This window comes from Rhinolophus sinicus, chromosome 16 (genome assembly GCF_057876585.1).
Source record: "Rhinolophus sinicus isolate RSI-liver-muscle chromosome 16, RSI-T2T, whole genome shotgun sequence".
Taxonomy (NCBI): domain Eukaryota; kingdom Metazoa; phylum Chordata; class Mammalia; order Chiroptera; family Rhinolophidae; genus Rhinolophus; species Rhinolophus sinicus.
In genome coordinates, this window is record NC_142516.1 from 3136704 (window position 1) to 3152337 (window position 15634).

The window sequence follows — 15634 nt, forward strand, 5'->3', positions numbered from 1 at the left end:
TAGGAGGAAGCAGAGGAGGGGGGTCTCAGGTCACTTACACCATAATCAAGCGAGCAGGTTTCAGCTGTACAGAGGAAATGGCCTCAACACCGAGAGCTCACATGCGGAGGTGAGCCTCAGGAAGTGAGTCCCGTCAGAGAGGGCGATCAAAGCCAGGCTGGAGGGCCCCCTGTGGGGGCGCAGCCCTGGACAGGAGGAGGGACCAGACCCAGGGTTTTCAGCGCAGCCTGGGGCCTGCCAGAGGGAGGCAGGAATCAACCCCTCCACTGACCCCTAAGCACTGACTTTGCAAATGACCTGACATCTTCTGTAAGTAGATCAAGGTCAAGGATTTTCCAGGTATCACATCCCTCCTGATAGGATTCCTTGAGCAGGAAGGGAGAGGCCAGCCAGCCCAGGATTGCCCAATGTCTGTATTTTGTCTGCCTCGCAGCTGCAATGAGCACTGTTACTGACATGCCACAATCCCAGTGGCGGCCTGTTCACCAAAATCTGAGCCATGTGGGGACATGGCAATTTGGAGGGTGGAGGCCAAGGCCCGCTGGACGCTCTGGGGCTGAGCCAAGGCTCTGGGCTCCGGAGGCTTCTCAGAGGCTGTGGGGGAGGGAGGCGGGCCCCTACCTCTGGCTCTTCCAGCCGTGAAAGAGCCGTTCTGCAGGCTGCACGTGCTGTTGTCCCCGCCACACACCTGGCACATGTCTGGCACCTGCTGGGAGTCCATCCTGCCATCGCAGCCAAATGTCTGTGCAAAGGAGAGTGGCAGGTGAGACCCAGGGGCCTGGCATTGGAGGGTGCTGGCCCCTGACACCCATAGCTCTGGGGCTCTGATTCACAGAACAAACTGGGCACATTTCTGTAGCATCTGATGCCCACACAGGAAGCAAGCTTAAAGGACTTGGCCACGTCACAGCACGGCTTGTAATCGTCCACTGACCCCAAGGTTGGCCCTGTGTCCCGGCATCAACCTGTGCAGGCTGTGCTGCAGCTTCATGGGGACCAGCACCCCGCATACCTGAGCCCCAGGAGGCCCCTTGGCATCTTAGCTTCAATAGAACAGGCCTTGGGGCCACAGTGGACAGAAGGGCACCCCCAGTGCCCACACAGGCCTACCCTGCAGCTGCCCGACACGCACAGGCTCAGGGTCCCATCCTCCTGAGGGCCACTGGGCACACACCGGGTCCCATCCAGGAAACTGTCCCCACGCCTTACGATGAAGCTTTCGCCAATGGCCCAGCACATGTATGTGCACAGAGGGTCCCCTGGGAAGGCAGAGGGATGAGGAACCCTGCTGTGAGGGTGGCAGAGACTATGGAGGACCAGGACGCTGCAAAGCAGGATCGATCCAAGTGGGCCCTCACCCCTGCCAGCACCACCTACGTTCACCCTCTGCCTTTGGGGCAAGGCTTTCTATCTTCCACCTGCCCTGCATCCTGAGGCAATGACCATAAACATGACGACGTAACAAATGTCACTGATTTAGGAGCCAAGGCGCACACTCAGCGCTTCCCACGTCATCTCGCTGAATCCTTCCAGTAACCTCAGCAGGGAGATAGATACCGCTCATATCTCCATCTTACAGATGGGAAAACCAAGACTCAGAGGTGATCTACGACAAGGGGCCGAGCCAGGACGTGCCCATGGTCTGTGTGACGCAGGGCCTGAGTCTCAGCCCTGCTCTCAAGCATCGGAGTCATGGTGGCAGGGCCCCCAACCACTGTCCCCTCCCAAGGGCCTGGCTCCCCGTCCACACCCCGCAGGATGGCCCCACCTTGACTGTACTGCACAGCAGGGCCCCATCGATAGAAGGAGGAGTTGCCTGGGGACAGGTGCAGCGGCTTCCCGTCGGTCTGGGCGCACTGCTCGGACATGAACTCCAGCTGTGTCTTCTCGCAGGCCTGGCCAGAGGGGGCAGAGGACAAGCACAGAAGGGGCCTGGGGTGGGGGGCTCAGGCCAGGGGCTCAGGGCAGGGGGCCCTTGCCACTGCGGACAGCAAGGCTCCCTGCAGTGCGAGTGCCCAATGTGGGTCTAAGCCCAGGTCCTGCTGCACCTCAGTTCCCTGCTCTGAAAAGTGGGGGTGACAAGAGTCTTTCTCTGCTGATGGGGGAATTCCAAAATTCATAAGGACACAGGGCAGGGCCTACCAGCCAGCAGCACAGAGGAAGGCAGGGCAAAGGGTGGCAGGGGCCTGGACTTCAGAGACGGGCTTTTCTGTGTTCACTGTATGTGCCTCTAGAGGCTGGTAGTTAGAAGAGTCCTGGCAGCATAGGCTTCGCCATAAAAGCCGCAGCGCCGACGCGGGCAGGCGGCTGCTGTTTTGCACTAGAGTCTGAGAGGGAAAAATCAGAGTGGACAGGCTGAGCAGCGGCTTGGTCCATGGCTCTCTCTGCACAGGGCCGCCCCTCTCCCCTCTCCCCCTGGGCCCCAGGTGAAGACTCTCTCTCCGGGTCTGGCCTCCCGTGACTGCCTGGAGAAGGCGGGGAGGGAATGTCTCACCAAGTGCACTTCTTAACTCAATGTCAAAGGAATCGTGGACCACATCACACGTACTGTGATTACCGTGATCTGAGACAGACAGTAAGTGCTGGGGAGGACGTGGAGAAATTGGGGCCCTGGCTCATTGCAGCATGGGTCAGCTGCTGCAAGAAATGGTTTGGAGGTTCCTCAAAGGGTTGAACATAGAATTACTGTGTGAGCCAGCAATTTCACTCCTAGGTGTAGACCCAAAAGAATTGAAGACAGGACTCAAACAAATCCACGTGCACACAGGTTCACAGCTGTACTATTCACAACAGCCAAAGGGTGTACACAGCCCCAATGGCCATCCCACGGTGAATGGGTGACCAAAATGTGGTCCATCCACACAATGGAATATTATTTAGCCATGAAAAGGGGTGAAGCATGGATGCATGCATGGATGATTCTTGAAAACACGATGCTGAGTGAAAGACGCCAGATGCAAAAGGCCACATGTATGATTTCACTCATGTGAAATGTCCAGAACAGACAAATCCAAAGAGACTGAAAGTAGATTGGTGGTTCCAGGGGCTCGAGCGAGCGGGGACGAGCAGTGAACGTTTAACGGGCCCGGGGTTTAACTTCGGAGGGATGGAAATATTTTGGAACCGCGCAGAGGTGGTGGTTGCACAACACTGTGAGCTAAATGCCACTGAATTGCACACTTGAAATGGTCGATTTTATGCCATGTGAATTTCACCTGAATTTATAACTAAAGAATCGCTCGTGGCTTCGCAGTGCTGAACTGGATTGCTGCAAACGGAAGGAGGGGCGTTCTCACTGCAGAGACTCAGGTGCCCTGGAAGGCAGTGGCAAGGGGGCAGGGAGGGGGACACCTCAGGCTCCCTGCTACCGTCCTGGTACATGCACTGTGGTCCCAGTGGAGGTAGAGTAGCACCCTCTTCACTCTCAAAGGTGCCCTGGTGTGAAGCATAAATTACATCCACCCCTGGTCCTTGGTCTCCTCCAGACCCCAGGCTGCCAACCTGACCCTCTCCCCCTGCCCGGGAAGCAGGCCTACCTGGGTGTTACACATCTCAGCCTGGAGGTCATTACCTACGCACGAGCGCCCCCCAAAGGCAGGTCTGAAAATGTCCAAGAGACACAAGGCATGAGAGGTGACACACTGCCCCCAGCCCTGCAAGTGGAGCCACCACCTCCCGGTCTAGGAGAACAGCACCCCCTCCTGGCGGTACCTAGGGTTGTTGCACTGCCGCCTTCTGATGACCACACCTCCTCCACAGGAGCGGGAGCAAGGACTGGGGGGGCCCCACCCAGACCAGTGCCCGTGCACCGCCTCCATGGGGGTGAGCTCTGCCAAGGAGCGGCAGTGACCCTTGGAGCACCACTGCAAGAGAAGGACAGCAACCATCTCCCACACCCACAGCACCCCCCACACACAGGGCACCTCACACCCGCAGGCACCCCACATCCAGGGCACCCCACATACCCAGGGCACCCCACAGGCACCCCACACATCCTGGGCACCTCACACCCATGAGCACCCCACACCCACAGGCACCCCACACACCCGAGGCACCCCATACAGGCACCCCACATACTCAGGGCACCTCACACCCATGAGCACCCCACACCCACAGGCACCCCACACACCCAGGGCACCTCACACCCAGGGCACCCCACACACCCGAGGCACCCCATATAGGCACCCCACATACTCAGGGCACCCCACACCTACAAGCACCCCACATCCAGGGCACCCCACATACTCAGGGCACCCCACACCTACAAGCACCCCACATCCAGGGCACTCCATACAGGCACCCCACATACTCAGGGCACCCCACACCCACAGGCACCCCACACCCACAGGCATCCCACACACCCTGGACACCTCACACCCAGGGCACCCCACACATCCTGCCCACACCCATGAGCACCCCACACCCACAGGCACCCCACACACCCTGGACACCTCACACACAGGGCATCCCACACACCCAGGGCACCTCACACCCAGGGCACCCCACACCCACAGGCACCCCACACACCCTGGACACCTCACACCCAGGGCACCCCACACATCCTGCCCACACCCATGAGCACCCCGCACCCACAGGCACCCCACACACCCTGGACACCTCACACACAGGGCATCCCACACCCTCAGGCACCCCACACCAGAGGTTGTTGCCATGTACACATGAGGCATCCTGCTGCCCACCCTCCTGACCAGGTGACCGAGGACAGCTCCAGGGTCCTCTGCCCTGGCTTACTGATGTCCTACTGGCTCCTGCCCCAGGAATGAAAGCTGCCAAGCTTCAGGTGCCCTGTGCAAGCACACGTGAGTACATGCACACACACACTCACACACTCACACATGCCTTCACTCCCTGCTCTGACCTTCTCCAGGCCACACTCTGTCCCATCCAGGAGAGGAATGAGGAGGCGGCTGCAGCTGCTTTGATCCAGGGGGTCTGTGTGGCAGGACAGAGCCTGGCATATGTCCTAAGAGAAGGGACAGGTGGTCAGCTCAGGGGCCACCAGGGCCTGTTGGGTCAGCATCCAGCCTTCACCGTCCCTCCCAGACTGCAGGACACAGTGACACAGCCAGTACACTGCTCTGTGGGCACCGGTGGCTGGGGAGGATTAGCATGCATGGGTGACTTCTCCGTTGGGTTAGGGACGGTGACCAGGGCCCACAATCCTATTAGGGGTCCACACAAATGTTTTCATTTCTTTTAAAATCAGAAGAAAAAAACAAGCTTTTAGGTCAAGAAAACATTCTAGTATATAACAATGTATTGGCATTTATAACAACACATAGAAGTTCTTAAGTTCTATAAAAGCTCTAAGACATAATTCTTAATATTTTGTATGGAGGAAGGGCCAAGGCGAACGTCCCTGGGGCCCAGGAACGTCTGTGCAGTCCTGGGAGGAAATCTGTCTTTGAGGTGCCGCCCCCTTCACCTCCCCTCCCTCTGCCAGCTGACGCCAGCTGTAGGGGTTCAGCTTATAGATCACTTCCTCCGGGAAGCCCTCCAGCTCCCATCGGGTTGGAAACCTTTGGTAACTGCCCATGTAGGACCAATGTCCATGAGCTCAGGAGCCCAGCCAGGGCAGACTCTTCATAATTTGTGACCCAGACGAAACGAAAATGTGGAGGCCCTTGTTCAAAAATTAAGAATTTTGAGAGGCAACTGACAGCCTGGCACAGTGGGTGCTCACAGAGCACGGTGGGACATGAGCTGGGCGGTGGGGGCTGTTGGGTGTGGGCAGAGGGAGCCTGCCGCGCAGGGGCGGCTTGGCCGGACTCACCAGGTTCTCCCTGGTGAAGGTGCAGGCAACCGCTGCAGGGCCAAAGGCGACGCGGCACTGCTCGTCGGCGCCGTAGTAGAGACCGGGGTGCGCCTCGAGAGGGAGCCCCGCGGGGCCGGACGGCGGCCCGGGCGGCGGCCCGGGCGGGTCCCACACGCAGCTCGCCCGTCCTGTGCTGCGTGCGACAAGGCACCGGTTCAGGCCACGCGTGGACACCGGGTGGGGCGGAATGGGGGAGTGGGGGCGGAATGGGGGAGTGGGCACGGGAGGTGAGGGCATATGGAGGGGTGGGGGGTGACGCTGGGCTGGGACAAGGGTTAAGGCCTGGGCAGCGCTGAGTGGAGGTGGTGCCAGAGAAGATGGAGGAGCGACGGAAGGGGCATGAGTGGGGAATGGGGCAGGGGGAGCTGGACTCAGGGAGGGGATGGGATGCAGGGGTAGGCACAGTGGACGGCGAGGTTGGAGAGGTGGGTCTGCGGAGGGATGGAGCGGATGGGGGAGAACTGAAGGGTGGGCGCAGGAATGGGGTGGGAGGGAGGGGTGAGCGCAGGGAGATGGCGGAGGTTGGTCGGGGGCGGGACGGAGTGCGCTCAGAGAGGCGATGGGGGCCCATGGAGAGGTGGGCGCGGGGAGGCAATGGGAGTGGACAGAAGGTTGAGCAGAGCGGAGAGCCGATGCAGCGGGGGTCGGGGGACGGCAAGTAGGGGTGCAAACCAAGAGATGAGGGTGGGGACGTGGGGTGGGCGGGGTAAGGGAGGCAGCTACCTGAGCAGGTGTAGCAGCTGCCGGCGGCTGCAGGCGGACCATGTGAGGCCCCCGTGGGCAGGCTTGGCGCCGTCAACCCCCATCACGTGGCCGCTGGGTCCGCAGCCGCTGCCAGACGCGCCGTCGTGCTCCAGGCCGAAGCTGCGCGGAGGTGGTGGCGCTGAGGGCGTGGCGCTGAGGGCGTGGACTCCTCGCCTCGGCAGGGCCACCCTCAGGCCACAGCACGCAGCAAGTTTTCAGACCCACGTTTCAGACCCCCGTTTTCTGGTCAAGCCCTGGCTTGTCCCCGCCACTAGCTAACTCAGGAGCCAGTGGCATCATCGCTCTGCCTCAGTTTCCCGCCTGTGGCTCCTGCATCTTTTGGCAGATAAATGTCAAGAAACTTGAGAAATGTGCAGGCTTGACTAATGCATGGTGTTGTAAGTCTGGGGAGGATGGGGCTCCAGGGCCCTGGGGGATGCTGGCAGGGATCACTTTCTTGATCTGCCCCTCTCCCCCTCACCCCCGTGGAAAACTCATGGACTGAATGTGCAGCTCGGGTAAATACAAAGTCTGAGTAAGTATACGGACCTCTGGCCATCGCTCCCACTCCCAGTGGAAGGCAGTGGGTTTCAACACATTTTCACTTCCAAACAAGATAGATGCATTGTGTTGGGGGTGAGGGGAGAGGTCAAGTGGAGATTTGGGGGGCTGGAGGGGTGGTGGAGCGTGGAGCTGTTGTGGGCTGATGTGGGGGTAACAGCCCCAGCCTTGGCCCCGAGCCTGGCACCCACGGAGATGGGGAACACCCAGGGAATGCCCCAGCGCGCTCAGACAGGTGCGGGAAGGGGACAGGTGGGCAAGGAAGATACTCGTTTTTCACTTTAGGAAATCTTTGTGCTGTTTGAATTTTACAGCAAGTGGGTGTTACTTTTATAATTAAAAGACTGAAAAGCAAAAAGCAAACAACCCGCCACCTTAGGTAAATGGTAGTAGGTGGGAGTGAAGATTTGCCTACAAGGTGCATGATGTTGTAACAGGAAAAGTTTGGAAACAACCCAAATATCCAACAGTAGGGAGCTAATGAAATAAATTATGGTGCATACAAAAAAATTTTGAAAAGATCTGGGAGAAATAGTTACATAAAAACTGCAGGTAACAAACCAATATACAGTATGATCCCAATTTTGCAAATAAAAAACTGTGTGTGTAAAGAAAAGACTAAAATTACATACAAAATGTGAACAGATGTTATCTATAAGTGGTGGGATTTGGGGTAATTTTTACAGCCTTTTTCTTTACCTGAATTTCATACAAAACTTATTTTCTAATTCCTAAGTTTGTTTTGCTTGGTTTTGGGGGGAAAGAAATGTTTCCTGTAATCCACAAGTATCAGATTGCCCAGCCCTTGACCCTCACCCTCCCTGGTCCGTTGGGGTCAAGGGCACAGGCTCTTTCTAGCAGTCTTCCAGGGTCCACTGCCAGCCTCAACCCGGGGGCCCAGGTCAGCCCATACCTGTGCCCAATCTCATGGGCGATGGTGACACCCAAGTCAAAGCCAGTATCTTCAGCGATGATGCAGCTCCAGGAGGAGGAGCAGGCGCCCCCCAGCTGGGTGACCCCCCGAACCTGCCGGTTACCATCAGGCAACTCCAGGTCAAACCTCGGAAGAGAGAACAGACACCTGGGCGGTGCTGAGATGCCTGCCCACCGCCCGGCCACCTGGGCAGAGAGCGGCTCCCAGGAAGGGGCTGGCCCGCCAGCAGGCAGCTCGGCTACCTGGTGATGTAGAGGACCAGGTCGGCATGCTGGGGGTCTGTGTCGTCCCCGGGGTTGACAGTCCTGCTCCACTCACAGACGCTCCGCAGTGATGAGGTGATGTTGGCGGTGATGTTGGGAGCCTCCTGGGGGATCGGGAACAGAGCCCGCATGTATGAGACCTAATAAATGCCCCACGCCGACTGCTGCGGGCACCTCTGTCCTCACAACAACCCGTTACTCTCCCACGTTACACACGAGACGGGCTCAGCAGTGCTGAGTGCTGAGTGCTGGGCAGCTGAGTGCTGAATGCTGAGTGCTGAGTGCCGGGTCTGGGTCCGGCTGGCCGTAAGCCCGGCCGTCACCCCCAAGGGTCTGGGCCACGGCAGGAAGAGGTTAAAGAGGACAGAAACGGGTGTTCCAGGGACTCTGGGCTTCCAGCTTGGCACCTACCTGGGGCTGCGTCAGGACGACCATCTTCACCAGGTGCACTCGGAACTGAGCCCCTAAGGATGGGTCCCTCAGCAGTTCCGACCCCTGTGGAAGGGCAGGCGAGAGAGGTGACACACGCGGGTGGGCATAACTGGCCCCTGGCAGCTGCTGACATCTGGGGCCCCCCAGGGGAGAGGGCCTGGAGAGGATACATCTTCAGCATCAGTGTGGGGGGGCACCCAAAATGCTAGTCCTTGCACTGGGAGACAGCCACAGCCATAGCTGTGTTCTGGCTCTCCCTTTGCTCAGGGCTCAGGAAGGTCAACCAACATGAAGAAACAACAGGATGCAGATAATTGTCATTAGTCTAGAACATTCCATTCAAACACTGCTTCTCTCATGGCTTCTCTCTGGCCTTTCTTATCTCTGTTTATCTGCCTGAAACATCTCTCTCCTCTCCCTACCTCCATCAGGCAGCACAAGGGCCTTCCCCTCCGAGAGCCATTTCCTGGGCACCCCAATGAGAAGGGACCCCCAGGCTCCCGCTCACTCGTATCTGTCAAGATGCCGATTGTGGTGGATTTCCACCGCAGTCCTTTGCATCAGCTTGTCCTCTGAACGAGACGCAGCACCCAGACAGGTGTGCGCCCCTCACGGGCCTCAGCCGACCCGGGTCTGATCCCACCTGTATGCTCAGGACCCAGTTCGCTAAGCTCGGAACCTCAGTTTCCTCTTCTGTCAAGTGGAGATGAAGCCTCCATGGTTGCTGGAGGACTTAGGAACAATGAAGCTGGCACCAATGACGACAATGGCCATTACCACGACCCCACCATCTGGCATCGACCACCAGGTGGTCCTCGGTCCTCATAAAACATGGCGAATGACCCAGGGGAGCATAGGCTTAATGAGCAAATTTCGGCATATTAGAAGTGGGGAGATCCCCAAAGCTCGAAAACAACAGCTTCTGAGTGGCTGAGAGGAAGCATTTTTCACCTCCGCGGTTTACAAGGGGAAACCTAAGCCGGCTTATTCTGGACGTGGACCAAGTCTGCAAGCAGGCGAGACCACATGAGTGTGGCCCTGGGACCCAGCCTCCCTTTGGAGTAGGAGGTCCTGAGAACACAAAGGGGACAGTGAGGGGTCAGAGGGACTGGGGCGCCGAGACAGGTGGAACTTTTCCTTTTGTCCAAAGTAGGTGGGCATACCTGAGGCTGGGGGACCAAGTGCTGCTAAGTGCCCCATATTTTACGGGGTTTTCCACCCTCCAGGGCCAACTTATAAGGGGGGCAGCTCCAATGAGGTACGGCCAGTATCCCCTCCCCATCTCTGTGACAGACTAGGGCATGGGGCAGGGGCCTGGGGTTGTCTGCCATCAGCTGAGACATTTCCTACATGTCCCTAAAATCCCTTCAGTCAGAATTTTTTAAAAAATTGTCAGTGTATGAATTGTGTCGATTTCTTGGATCGTGTCTAACTTCATTGCACTGGGGTCGGCGAAGACAACCCAGCATTCGTCTCCTAATGTGGAAACTTCCCTGGCAGCCTAGCACACAGTAGCGCGCGCGTGTGTGTGTGTGCGTGTGTCGTGTGTGCGTCTCTCACTGTTGGGCACTGGATTTCAGAGCCCATTAGGTGAAATGCCACCACTGGGTCACTGAAACACCTGTGTCTCTGCTGCCGCTGTATCTAACAGTTAGTGGGGGACCTGCCTCCTGTCCCACCTTTACCCTAAAGCCAGTGGAGGGGAGGCCAGCAGAGATGGGGTGCATGCAAGATCAGAACTGAGAGAGGCCAATGTGGGGCAGCCCCCTGGTTGCTGGGCAGCGCTGGCCAAGGTGCCCATGGGTCTAATGGACACGGGGGGCAGAGGCCAGAGGCCAGACTTGAGGTTCGCCGGGTGAAAGGACTCAAGTAGCAAGAAGCTGTGAGTGGCACTAGGGAACAGAGAGGGGTCCCCGGACCTCACCCACCTCCTCTCCAGGTGAGAGAGGGGGAGGAGAAAGGCAGGAGCAGACCACCCCTCCGCACCCCAGGGCCCGGAGCCCCAAGCGTGACCTCGACCTCAGGCTGACACCCGAGTTCAACCCACTGAGTTCAAACTACCAGATGAGCCAGCCACTGACACTCACCACAAGCCACGAGCCGTGCGGGCCAGTGTCCAGCGGTCCCTGAGGACACCCACGCCCTGCGGCCCCGAGGGGCACTCACCATGTTGAGGTTGGTGAGCACGTAACGCTCCGTGTCCTCCTTGTGAGCCTGGTGGACATCAGGGCCCACGGCCACCAGCAGCTCCAGGTGCAGGATGCTGCCCTCGGCAGCGTGTCTCCGGAGGCGAGGGGACGAACGGCCTGGCAAGGGAGGAGGCAGGGCTGAGAGCAGAGGTTCTGGAAAGCAGGTGACCTGTGGCTTTGGCCGGCTGGACAGCCATCCCCGTGCTCCTGGGCTTGGAGACAGTGGTGGAGCCTGTCTCTGCCACTGACCGCTTTGAGGCTGAGGGAGTCGGCGGGCCCAACACCCAGCTTTCTCATGGGGAATGCGGGGAACATCTGGCATGACAGCCAGATGAGTGGCCTGTCCTGTCCCACTCACAGCCTCTCCCCCGGCCCTCCTGGAGCCAGCCTCTCAGCACCCAAGGTTTCTGCTTTCTCAGACACCCATGAACGGAGTTGGGGCATTTTGGGCCCCCTCACCACTCAGGAGTAAACATGCTCAAAGGGCTAAGGAGACCCAAACTCTCACACGTGACTTTATGTTGTGACTGTGAGAACCAATGGCGGCTGGCCAGCTAACAGAGAGGCTGCCGGCTCTTGGGAGGACGGCCTTCTCAAGACACTTCATGTCACCCCCACCCCTGGTGAAGGAGGCAGCAAGGAGACCCAGCTCGGGCAGGAAGGAGAAGGTAAAGAGCTGTCCCAGGGCTCGAAGGGAGCAGCGTGGGGCCCTACAGGGTGGCCCCCCGAGCCCGTCCTCACAGGCGCAGGTGAGCGGGGACACATCAAATCGGGGCACTGCAAGACAGGAGGCCACCTCACTCACCCCTACTCGGCCCTCCGGTCCTCGTGCCAGGGGAGGGGCCCAGAGCTGTGCCCTTTGGTGAGAATTCGTGGGGAGGGGCGCCAGCCTGGGGCCCAGGAGCCTGGGTTCGGGTCCAGCTCCTCCCGGCTCGCCGGGTAGCAGAGAGCAAGTTGCCAACCTGGGCCTTGCCTGCGGGTGTTGGTGGGGGGGTGGGGACAGCACTTGGCCCACTAGTCTCGCCTTGGAACACGTGTTTCATGAGTGAAGTCACGAACCCCGACAGGCAAAGCGGGTACAAAGCAGTTTCTGTGACCTCTGTGGAAAGCAGGAGCCCAAGGGTTGCCTCACCATCCTTTTCCACCCATACCTCTCACCCCAAAGTAGCCCCCAGAGGGCTTGGGGACCCCAGGCCATGGTGTCCTATCCCTCCAGGAGGGGCAGAGCGGAAGGACCCTGGAGTAAGATACACAAGTTCTCGGCCCCCACACCCCACAGTCAGCCCCCGTGGGCCCTCAGCTGGCCCTTCCCCCCAGCCCAGTCCGCCAGCAGGACCCCCACTTCTAGCACGGCCCCAGGTATCGGTCAGTGTGCATCCCACCCAGACCACAGAGAAGTCAGTTACAAGTGGGACACCCCTAATTCTGTCCACCCCAACCATCAGCCCGCCCTGTCTCTGGTCCCCACCAGCCTTTTGAGCAAAGTCACCAAGGGCCCTATTCAGAAAGGGGGCACACACCCTGTGAAGTCCACAGACACTGTCCTCGAGCAACAGGGGAAAGCTGGACCCAGTGCCTATCCTGCTTCCCACAGAAGAGATAAGTATTTTCAGCTATGGCCAGAAACCACGAGAATTCCTGAAAATCAGTCATCCCAAAGGGGGCCCAGGGGCAGAAGGGACCAACCAGCCAATTAGTGACCATTCCCTTGAGATACTGAGCAGAATCCCGGGGTCAGAACCCAGCTCGGTCCAGAACACCCAGACCAGTTTTTATCAACTTTGCAGGAAATACCAGTTAATTAGCAGGGGTGACCTTCTCCCAGCAGAGCGACCAAAAATCCAAGAGCCTGACTCAATGGTGAGATATCACACAGGCTCTGAGAAACCCCCTTGCCAGGAAGACACAGGACACGTACCCTCTAAGGTAGCATCAGGACCAAAGTAGGAAATCACTTCCTTGGGCTCCAAAGCCTGAAGAAATTGCTGTGGGAGAGAGAGGACAAGTGAGGAGACAGAAGAGGCAGATGGGAGGTGGGAAGGGGGCAGGGCAAGACAGGGGGGAGGGGAATCAGCCGGTGAGGATGGAGGTGAACAAGAGCTCGCAGGGGTTTAGACAGTGTCTGCCCTTCCACCAGGCGAGCGGACAGTATGAAGCCAGCTCCTTCCTCAGTGAGCACATTTCATCCTCTGAAACCACAAGCTCAGATTCCTCCACGCAGTGCAAACCCTGAAGCCAAAAGAACACCCCCACTCTGCCCAGGGGCTGTTTGGCAGCCCCCTCTCTCCCCAGACGGCTTCAGCACCCAGAAGAGCTCCAATCCCGGCCCCAGGGCTCTTGCAGATTCACGTACCTGCTGGACATCGGGGAGTCCCCAACAGCCCAGGAGGAGGATCACAGAAGTGAGAATTCCCCAGGCGTGAAGCTCACTCATCCTCAGGAAAGCCAGCTGGCCCCGGGAGAGCCACTGGGACTGGAAATCTGGTTGGTGTGAAATGTGACAAACCCCGCTGGGCGGGACCATCAGGCTGTGTTGACTCTTGGGAGCTTCCTCCCAGAGCAGGGGCTGTGGGGCGGCAGCCAGCAGGCTTCTGCTGCAACCGTGGCCTTGCCCTGGGCTGGTCTTGGTTCAGAGCACCCCACCTGGCCGTGCACCCTGGGGGGGGGGGGCTGGGCCAAGCTGCCAGGTCTGCAGGAGGGAGCCCCGGCCCAGGGGTCCGGAGCTGCGGCTTGTTCAGAATGCTGTAATGCAGGCTGGCTCCCCGCTGACGAAGGAGAGAGGCTGCACCAGAGGCACCACCGTTCAGGTCTCCAACAACCTGCTCTCCTCTGCTGACACCCCTCTTTTCCATGTGTCCCTGTCCTGTTCTCAGCCAGTGCAGACCCCAGCCCCCCTTCCACAAACAACCCTCTGCCTCATTCCCTCCCACTCAGCTGTCACCCATGCTGTGCCTGCACACCATGGACAGAGTCACAGAAGCAGGCTGGGTGGCACCACACTGCACTCGGCATCACAGACCACCTGGCAGTCCACTTTCCAGAAGGTTCTTGGTCACTCTCTCCAAAGCACTGTTACACAATCTCACATCTCCAGGACGCCTCCCCCAATTCAGAGGATGGCAAACAGGGGCGTCTCTGGTGCTTCCTGCCTGCCTCGGTCCCCTTCTCCTCATCCTGTTACGAGGTCCATGCCCCATCCACCCATTTGGGCCCAACCCACTTTCCTTTCTCAGGCATCAGAGAGGCATGGTGGTCTGAGGCTCCCCCTGCCCGTCCTGCATCCCCCCCTTATCTTTCACAGGCATCCCACCCCAATTCATGTTGTGTACTCCTAACCCTATCTGTGACTGCTTCCTGGAGACCCAAACTGACACACTGTCCTCATGCAAGCAGCTGGCCCTGACGTCTGTAATCGGTTCCGAACTGGTCTCTGCTTTCTCTCTCATCCTCTCCCCATCCCATTTCTCACACAGAGCGGAAGTGGCCTTTCTAAAACGCAAGTCAGATTGCGTCACTCCCCAGCTTTAAAACAATCGATGTCTTCCCTTTGCCCTTCAAGCAGACCTGAGGCGCCATAATCTATGATTGGCGCCTGCCCGCCCTTCTGCCTGCATCTCCAACCGTGCCCCTTGCTCTGAGCTGCAGCTACATCAGCCTACTTTACCCTCCTCAACTACGTCAAATGCTTCGCTGGTCCCTCTGACCCTCGGTCTTCTTCAGATTGCGTGGACACTTGCTACCAGTCACGCACTGGTGCTGTCTTCACCGTGTCTCAGCTGAACACACCGAGAAACACATTCAAGTTTCAGCTCAAATGTAACCTCCCCCAAGAGGCCTCAGAACCCCCTCTAAGTGGCCCTCCAGGTAAAGTTGCCACATTTAAAAAATAAAAATCAGGACACTCAGTTAAATCTGAATTTCAGATAAACAACAAATATGCGTATATGTTTAGTGTAAGTATGCCCCAAACACTGCAACCGCTGCATGGGATGTATTTACACTAAAAATTATTCTTTATCTGAAATTCCTATTTGCCTGGGCCTCCTGCCTTTTGTTTGGTAACCTTACTCATGTCAATCTCTTCCACAACATCTCATTTTATCATCTTCATTGTAGTTGCTACTATCCGAAATTATCTTGATTTATTATCTGTATTTCCCTGAAGCCCCCCACTGCCCCCCCCACACACACACACATTCAAATGGAAGCTTTCGTGAAGTGAAGGCCTCACCTGTGTTTTTAATCAAGGTATTGTCAGCGCCAGGCTCGGACCGCTAGTCATTTATTATTGTTGTTTTTATACAAGCAATACGTGACAATGCTTACAATACTTTATTATCGGATGCAGCTGAAGTGCCTGTGCAGCCCTGTGGCTCCGGTAAACCTGGTTGTGCGACCAGGGGTCCCACTTCCCGCTCCCGGGCCTCAGTTTCCCCACTCCTTACGACAGACGCCCGGTGAGGCTGCACTGGGGACAGCCCATGTGGGCGGGGGCGCCCCGCCGCGCCGCCCCCCGCTGCCCCGGGCCTGGCCGCCAGCGCCCCCTTGCGGCCACCTGCTCCGCGGCGCTCTGCCGGCCCGGCCGCGGTGATACACCGACAGCTGCCCCCCAGCTCCCTTCCGGCGCCTGCGTTTCTCTGCCCCATCCCGGATCGCGGTGAGATCCCGGGTTTAC

The 15634-nt window shown here is 58.2% G+C and overlaps 1 protein-coding gene across 6 annotated transcripts in view; it reads right to left on the bottom strand.

The window, feature by feature from the left end:
• Positions 1-15634, bottom strand: part of ADAMTS13 (ADAM metallopeptidase with thrombospondin type 1 motif 13) — a 30330-nt gene that overhangs the window by 14564 nt on the left and 132 nt on the right. For 4 of the 6 annotated variants that reach the window (XR_012495992.2, XR_016019429.1, XM_074331308.2 and 1 more), the window contains exons 1-15: positions 13313-15534; positions 12878-12944; positions 11765-12058; positions 10937-11076; positions 8750-8833; positions 8318-8442; positions 8055-8201; positions 6560-6700; positions 5795-5969; positions 4880-4984; positions 3712-3863; positions 3537-3600; positions 1769-1895; positions 1111-1259; positions 622-742 (exon numbers count right to left, since the gene is read on the bottom strand). Coding sequence is in view for 4 of the 6 variants with exons in the window: in XM_074331308.2 (XP_074187409.2) it covers positions 622-742; positions 1111-1259; positions 1769-1895; positions 3537-3600; positions 3712-3863; positions 4880-4984; positions 5795-5969; positions 6560-6700; positions 8055-8201; positions 8318-8442; positions 8750-8833; positions 10937-11076; positions 11765-12058; positions 12878-12944; positions 13313-13483 (2062 nt within the window). In the remaining 2 variants the exon portion in view is untranslated. Of the gene's footprint in view, positions 1-621; positions 743-1110; positions 1260-1768; positions 1896-3536; positions 3601-3711; positions 3864-4879; positions 4985-5794; positions 5970-6559; positions 6701-8054; positions 8202-8317; positions 8443-8749; positions 8834-10936; positions 11077-11764; positions 12059-12877; positions 12945-13312; positions 15535-15634 lie in introns of those variants that run through there. The other 2 variants (XM_074331309.2, XM_019728943.3) reach the window with 2 other exon arrangements.